Source organism: Spinacia oleracea, chromosome 3 (genome assembly GCF_020520425.1).
Source record: "Spinacia oleracea cultivar Varoflay chromosome 3, BTI_SOV_V1, whole genome shotgun sequence".
NCBI lineage: Eukaryota > Viridiplantae > Streptophyta > Magnoliopsida > Caryophyllales > Amaranthaceae > Spinacia > Spinacia oleracea.
In genome coordinates this window covers 64,297,272-64,305,815 of record NC_079489.1, presented here as the reverse complement: position 1 = coordinate 64,305,815, position 8,544 = coordinate 64,297,272, and the positions used below count along the sequence as shown (strand labels likewise).

Sequence of the window (8,544 nt, the reverse complement as noted above, 5' to 3'; positions counted from 1 at the left end):
GACTTGGATAATATTTATATTTCCGATACGATCCATATTTCCTTTTCCGGTAATATCATCGTTTCCGGAGTATTCATTTCTTGCCTGTGACGATCTCAGCTCCCACTGAAACCAAGATCCGTCGATTCCGAATATTCATAGATGGAGTATTTAATGCCATTAAATACTTGATCCGTTTACGTACTATTTGTGTGACCCTACGGGTTCAGTCAAGAGTAAGCTGTGGATTAATATCATTAATTCCACTTGAACTGAAGCGGCCTCTAGCTAGGCATTCAGCTCACTTGATCTCACTGAATTATTAACTTGTTAATTAATACTGAACCGCATTTATTAGACTTAACATAGAATGCATACTTGGACCAAGGGCATTATTTCCTTCACCCATAGCAGTGGGCCCGAGGCTGAGTGCAGGCAAGCGCAACTGGGTATTCGGGGCTCCGACCCGAGCGCCAGTTTTGAATCGTCAACCTCTACCTCCATTGCCAAGAGGAGTTCCCATAGTTCCCTTGCGGTTCAAAACTCAAGGTCAAGACATGGGCCACCCCGATCGCCTTACAGAAATGTATCTCACCAAGGAGGAAGTGGTGGGTGTTCAAATTCAAGCGAAATATTGGAATCCAAATTTGGGTCAGAGACAGATCTTCACCTATCTCACTCCAATTCAGGTGGAGGACATTCCTCTAACAGGGAAACCCCAATTTTGGAAGGATTGGGAGGGTCATTGGGTTCACCATCCATTGGACCCGATTAACCCGTTTCGTAAGAACTTTTCTCTTCAACGTCCAGATTTAAATATGAAGGTTTGCATGTGGAACGTTCGAGGAGCATGCAGAGATTTGTTCTTATCTCATGCAAAGGAGATCATTGGCTCTCATCATCCTGATATTTTCATTTTCCTGGAAACAAAATCGGATGGATCAAGAGGTAGGGAGGTAATGAGGTTGCTCAATTATGATGATTGTAGAATAGTAAGACCAGTAGAGAAGCGAGGTGGTATTTGGCTTTTTTGGAAAAAAACAGTGGACTTGATTGATTTTGATTCTGAAAATAATCATTTTCACTCGCTTTTCCATTTCAAAAATCTGGGTAAGGAGGCGTTGGTCTCTGGTTTGCATGCTCCTAGTTCTTCAGGGGCAAGGCATAAATATTGGCGAGGCATGCAAGGTGATCTCCCACCACCTACCACTCCGTGGTTGGTTCTTGGCGATTTAAATGAAATCACTGCTCAATCCGAAAAGAAGGGAGGGAGAGCCTTTAAACCAGCTCAATGCACCGATCTAGTAAACTTCATGGATGACGCAGGACTAGTGGATATTGGGTACAATGGATGCCCTTACACTTGGACAAACGCACGTCAAGGAGCTGCTCTAATTCAGGAAAGACTCGATCGTGCCTTGGTGAATTCGGTATGGCTAAACTCCTTTCCTTTTACTAAAGTTCACCATTTACCTCGTACTTATTCTGATCATGCCCCTATTTTAATAAGTTTAACAAACCCTAATCATTCTGGAAATTATCCTTTTAGATGTAAAGAAGTTTGGTTAAATCATCCCAATTTTCATTCTTATTTTGTTAATAATTGGAAACCTCCTACAGAGGATTTTCTCCAAGGAAGGGATAAATTTCTTCGTACTGTGCATTCCTGGAGCTATAATATTTTTGGTAATTTAAGAAATCAAAAGAGAAACATTTTAGCTAGAATAAATGGAATTCAAATTTCGCTAAGTAAACATTACTCTCAATTTTTGGTAAATCTGGAGGCTAGACTTCTTGAAGATCTTAATGATATTTATAAAAAAGAAAGAATTATTTGGGCTCAAAAAGCTGGAATTAATTGGAGAAAGTTTGGTGATTATAACACTAAATACTTCCATACATTAGCAAAAATTAAGAAAGCGCAAGGTAAGATTCTCACCTTACAAAATAATTTAGGGGATTGGATTACAGATCAACAATCTCTAAGGAATTTAGCAACAACTTACTTCGTCAATTTATTTACCACTACTCACTTTTCGAGTCTGTTAAACAGTAGTACTATTGGTAATATAGGATTAGATGACTCTGAAAAATCTATGTTTTTGGCTAGGGTTACATTGGATGAGGTCCGTTTAAATCTTTTTAATATGGACCCTACTAAATCCCCGGGTCCAGATGGAATTCAACCGATTTTCTTTCAAAGATTTTGGAGTGATATGAACATTTCACTGTCCACTTTTTGTGCTTCCTGCTTTGAAAGTGGGAAAATCCCGGCTGAAATTAATTATTCTTACATTGCCTTAATTCCTAAAATTCAAGGGCCTTCAAGCATCACAGAATTTAGACCCATTGGGTTATGCAACACTATTTACAAGCTAATAACTAAAATTATCTCCTCAAGATTAAAACAAGTGCTTCATCGGATTGTTAGTCCGTTACAATCTAGCTTCATTCAAGGTAGGGGAATAGAGGACAACGTTATCCTTGTTAAAGAAATGGCACATGTTTTTCATAAAGCAAAAAAGAGAAATAAAATAATGGCGTTGAAATTGGATATCTCTAAGGCATATGATAGTCTAGAATGGGATTTTATAAGAGACACATTATTACATTTCAACTTCCCTCACAAAACTATATCTCTTATTATGTCTTGTATTACGTCTTCGTCTATTTCTATTCTCTGGAACGGAGAAATTTGTGACAAATTCTATCCAACTAGGGGGATTAGACAAGGGGATCCTTTATCCTCTTACATCTTTGTGTTATGTTTAGATAGGCTTTCTACTATGATAGAAGAGCAAGTTCATTTAGGTTTGTGGAACCCGATTCCTATTTCAAAAAATATTAAACTTTCGCATGTTTTTTATGCGGATGATGTTTTTTTATTTAGCACAGCCTCTGCTCGGAACTTGTGTAATATTATGGAAACTCTAGAGGACTTTGGACACAGGTCAGGTCTAAGGATTAGTATGCAAAAATCTACCATCATCTTCCCTAATACGATGCATCATTCAATTAGACAAGAGATAGCTGATCCCTATGGCCTCAGAATTTCAACTTGTTTTGGGAAATACTTAGGTATTGACATTAGACCAAATAAACTAAAGATTAGTAATTACCTTCAGCTTCTTGATAAATCTACTAACAAGGTTAAAGGTTGGCAGGCTAAGCTTTTAAATATGGCAGGTAGATGTACCTTGGTTAAATCTGTGTTAAATTCCTTTCCGGTTTATGTTATGCAGACTAATATTTTGCCTATTTCTATAGTAAACAAAATAGAAAAATGTAGTCGCAAATTTCTTTGGAATAAAACTGAAAGAAATAGGTACATGACTAGGATCTCTTGGGAAAAGGTTACTAATTCCATTGATAATGGAGGATTGGGAATACGTAGGTTAAAGGAATGGAACCTTTCTTTTATGGCAAAATTAGGTTGGTCTATCTTGACTCGTCCAGACAAACTTTGGGTTCAAGTTTTTAAAGAAAAATATATTAAAAAATCCAATTTTTTGGATTGTATCCCAAATAGTAATCAATCACCATTATGGAGAGACATTCTTAAAGGCCGACCGATTCTGAAAAAAGGTTTAATTATTAATATAGGAAATGGGAAGTCAACCTCCTTATGGTTTCATCACTGGATTGGGGACGGTCCTTTGTATACTCTTAAAGACGTTAAAATTCCAGATTCTAAAGCCCATTGGTACGTTAATAGAATTATTAGAGGAGGAAAATGGTATTTGGAGGATATTATTCATTTAATCCCTAATCAAATCAAAAATCTTATTCTAGCTTATCCTTTAAGTACAAATGATAAAGAGGAGGACTTTATTAGATGGCAATATTCTAAAAATGGAGCTTTCACCATTAAATCTGCGTACTATATTCAACTTAATGGCTCTTTACGCTCAGTAGATAATGGTCAATCTTTCTGGAGGTCTATTTGGAAGATAAAAGTTCCCTACAAATACAGAATGTTGATTTGGAATTGTGCTCATGAGATTCTTCCTGTAGCCCAAGGTTTAAATCGAGTTATTCATCAGATTAGCTCTATTTGTTCAAGATGTCTCTCAGATCAAGAATCTCATATCCATTTATTCAGAGACTGTGCTCAATCAAGCATTCTATGGTCTTTCATTTTTCAGAGGATTTGGAATACTGAAAATTTTAATCTCAGTTCTTTTTACAATCTTCAATGGAAACAATGGATCACGTTTAATCTTTTATGTTCTATGAGATGGAAAGTCCTTTTTTCTGTTGCCATTTGGCATATTTGGATTTCTAGAAATAACGCTATTTTCAATCTCCAAATGAAGCATTGCTTTTCATTGTATAATTCCTTTTTTGTGGACTGGAAAAGTACTAATTTCATTTTGCAGGGTAAGGATGTGAAACAGAATCAGGTAGCTGGAAATTTTGCTTTCAAATGGCTCCCACCAAAACCAGATTTCTTGAAGCTCAACGTGGACGGAGCATGGAAATCCATGACTGAAGCAGGAGGAGGGGGAGTTTTCAGAAGGCCTAATGGCTCATGGTTCGTAGGCTTCTCATGTAAATTCAACGTGAGCTCTCCTCTAGCTGCAGAACTGTATGCGCTCAGAGAAGGTTTAATCATTGCAAAGGATCTTAGCATGGACAAATTGGAGGTGGAAACAGATGCTGTCCAACTCAAGTTAATGTTGGAGAAAATGGATGAGAATAGTTATCATGAGCTCAGCCCTGTCCTGAAGGAAGTGGCTAATATGTTAAGTCAGAACTGGATCATTACTTTCAATCACATTCCTCGTTTCTGCAACAAAGTAGCTCATGATCTTGCAGCACATTCTTTGGTGATGGCTGTTGGTCACAAACTACACTACATTATACCAGCTTGTGCAAAGGAGCACTATTTTAAAGAATTTGAATTGACTAATCTGGATTACGCAGAGTTTGTAAGAGGAGAAGCTGGGATAGGAACCACTGGTGCAACCCAAGTAACCCCTGCAGTTCCAACAACTTCTTCAGCAGCACAAATTGTGTTTGGTTCAATTGTTACAGATATCAAGCAAGCAGCAGATATTGCACGTGGGAAACAACAGTTCGCACAGGATAAAGGAAAGGGTAAAATGTTCGAACCTTTTGTTGTTGGTGGCTCAACAGTTTCTAATCCCATAGAAATTGTTGAGCTAGAAGATGGTGAGGTAGCCAACAATTAAGAACAAGTGAGGAGTAGTTTTTGTGAAGACGCAGATGTGGTTGTATTGGAATATGGCGTCAGAATATTTTGTTGGTTTTGTCTATAAGTATGGATACAATAGGACATGGAGGATGGTTCAACGATCTGCTGGAAACAAGTCCCTTTTGAACAAGTTTTTGCGAGCTAAAGGGAAATTATCAGAACACTATCTTCTCAGTTGTATAAATTAGTAGACTGTTGTAATGGGGCTAGCTCATACAGATGGTTATGGTTTTCTGTCTTAATCATTCGGGGATTATGTAATATTTTGGTAGTATATTTGGGGGGTTTGTTAAGTTGGTTAACGTATGTTTTACCTCTGCGAGAGGTGGCTTTTGTAACAAACCCTTAATTTCTAATTAATATAATCGTCTTGTTGCGTTAAAAAAATAATCTGATAAGAAATATAAAAAATATTAATAAATGAATTTCTAATGTTAGTCTACTATTAATAATATAATACATGGTAAGTAGACTAACATATAAGTTTATTTATCAAGATTTTACTCAATTCAAAATATGTTGTATTTGACTAACTCGGCTATGCTCGGGTCTTTTCGAAAATTAGTCTTGAGTCATTCGGGTTTAGTTAACGTTGTTAATTAGATCGTTCTACATACAAGTAAACGACTATAATTTTTAAGTTTGTATAGTAATATGCAAATTTAGTTCATTTTAATATTTTTTTTACACAACTTTGAATTTATACTTTTTCATATATCCTTTTTACTTTCATGTTTTCCTAATATCACAAGTCTTTTAGTTACTATTAAAATAATAAATTATTTTAGTAGTAGTCGTGCGTGCACGGGCGCTAAACTAGTTTATTTAGTAATTTTGACACCATTACTAGTATATAAAGACAAATTTTGTATTTTTATTTGTGATTGGATTAATCAACGATTATTGACCTTTCGCGACGGGATTTCCCGTCGTTAGTCAACGATTATTGACCTTTCGCGACGGGATTTCCCGTCGTTAATAGTACAATTTCTTGTAGTGATTACTCTCAGTTAATATGTACATGCATATAAAACATCTAACTTTATAATTTTTATTAATATCTAATTAAAGAGATTAATGATCAAAGTTAGTATATAAATAATGTATAAAGTTAATATGATATAGGAGTACGGAGTATGCATCTATTGTGAAACAGGAAGAGTATATAAATTCAGCTTATCGATCACCATATTATTTTTGGATCAGGTAATATATTAATATCATACTCTATAACTAACCTTTTTCAATATACTTTTGTTGTTTAATTCTCCCTTCTAATGTGAGTATACAACCAAACTATTGTTTGTTTCTTTTTTTTCTCTCGCAATGAGCTATAGAGCAATACAAATTACAATTAAGGTAGGGAAATTCGAACCTACTGTAAGACAATAAAAGGTGTCGTTTTCACTACAAGAATTTGTATCTTTAACGACAATCTAATTACGACGGGTCAAAAATCCCGTCGCAAAAGCCTTTTGCGACGGGGCTGACAACCAAACAATGACGGGAAAAACCGTCGCAAAATGTCTTTTAGGACGGGTTTACGACGGATTTACGACGGGATTTTCTATTAATGACGGCCCCCTTTTATGACGGGTTCGCGACAAGAAATCCCGTCGTTAATCAACGATTATTGGCCTTTCGCGACGGGATTTCCCGTCGTTAAAAGTACAATTTCTTGTAGTGTTTGTAAGCTAGGATGTCATCACTGTTCCTTATGATCAACTTGCATTTTGTTTTTTTTGTGTTACAACCCGGTACACCCTTAGGATTAATCCGGATTTGGGGCGAGTTGTGGGTGGATAGGTTTCAGTCTCCTCCCAATTATTGTTGCGGGAGATCGAACACAGGGTCCTCACTACCAAGTTCTGCTTCAATCATCACTGAACCAACAAGCAATTGGTTGATCAACTTGCATATTACTTTCTCTGTCGCAGATTGATTTTTAAACTTTCTATTTTCGTTTGTCCCAAAATAGTTTTTACACTTTTATTTTGAAAAAGACTCCATAATTATTTTAATATCTCTCTCTTAGCACTACCAAAAAGTTAGTCTCGTGACATTCTCTCACATTCGGTTGAAAAAAAACTCAACTATTTTCAACTAATCTGGACGAAGAGAGTATTATAGAAATTTTGTTAATAAGATCAAAACGGGATGTATGACAATTGATGTCATTCTTATATGGCCGGTATGATATGGTTTCATTAGTACGGTAGTACTTAGCCGTTTCCAATAGAAGACTTTTGTAGGGCAAATCGCAACCAAGAAGAAAGCCGGGTCAAGTTTAAGAATCAGTTATATATTGGTGTAGTTGGTGGGAGAAGTGGAGAACTCACCTCGTATCTTATATTTTAAAGGTTATAAGGTCAAGTCTCATTTATTGTGTTATGTTTGAGATTCAGTGATTTAAGCATTGACATACGTACGTAGTTGGGCTGACTAATTTGAGATATACTTTTTATGGGTTAATTTAATGGAGTAAAAAAAATGATAGATCGGAAAATTCAATATTCAACAAGTTGTGGAATGAAGGGTGGTTTGTTTACTTTAGAAGTTTGGTGGCCTAACTAGCACCAGATGCAACTATAACCCAATAAGCTAGCTATATACACTTCTTACTTTGTATAATATTTTAAGAAATTGCTGCTCCAAATTATTTAATAAAAAATCAATATTCCGTACGTAAATGATTATAAAAACAATCAATAATAAACGACAAGTCGCCAATTCTTAAATGGAATTGGTCCACACCAAATTTATTATAGATCATTTCTAAAAGAAGGTCAACTACTTATTCCTAATTTATTTTGGCAAATTTTTAAGATTATTATGAAAAAAAAAAAATCAAATTTGTGTTGTTGATACATGTCGGGCTTGGATAATGTAACTTTAAGTCACAATTTACTTTTAAAAACATGAGTTACTATGGTTCAAAGATGGTTACTATATCTAAAAATCTAGTGTTTAATTTATTATAGTCACTATATGAACAATAAAGGTTCATATGTATGTAAAAAGGATTAGAGAAAATTATTAATTTTAGGTCCACACTAATATTATTGTAGACCAAGTCCACGCAAAAATAATTCACGTCAAGTTGTTTTCATGGATCACATAAATTTTATACAAATATATTAAAAAACGTTTATAATAATGTATGTATTTCGTATATGGGTGTTATGGAAGTTGTAATTCCTTTATGACTATTTAATTCACCGGAATATGTCATGCGATCTCCTTAGAAAGAAATATGTACAACGGATTATATATAATAACTAGGTTTTAGGCGCGGGCGATGCCCCGGATTACAGCATTAGTAACATTTATATTATTCTTATTTGAAA

At 35.3% G+C, this 8,544-nt stretch overlaps 1 protein-coding gene across 1 annotated transcript; it reads left to right on the top strand.

Annotated features, from left to right (window-relative positions):
* Positions 1–563: 563 nt before the first annotated feature.
* On the top strand, positions 564–5,174 carry LOC130469733 (uncharacterized). Its single transcript, XM_056839185.1, has 2 exons — positions 564–935; positions 1,095–5,174. Exons 1-2 carry the CDS (start codon positions 564–566, stop codon positions 5,172–5,174), a joined length of 4,452 nt encoding a protein of 1,483 aa, XP_056695163.1.
* Positions 5,175–8,544: the final 3,370 nt, after the last annotated feature.

Excerpts from the sequence above, each read along its gene's own strand:
- LOC130469733 (XM_056839185.1), top strand. The coding sequence starts at position 564 with ATGTATCTCACCAAGGAGGAAGTGGTGGGTGTTCAAATTCAAGCGAAA. Across the intron at positions 936-1,094 it reads ATGGATCAAGAGGTAGGGAG|GAGGCGTTGGTCTCTGGTTT; the intron begins GTAATGAGGTTG and ends AATCTGGGTAAG.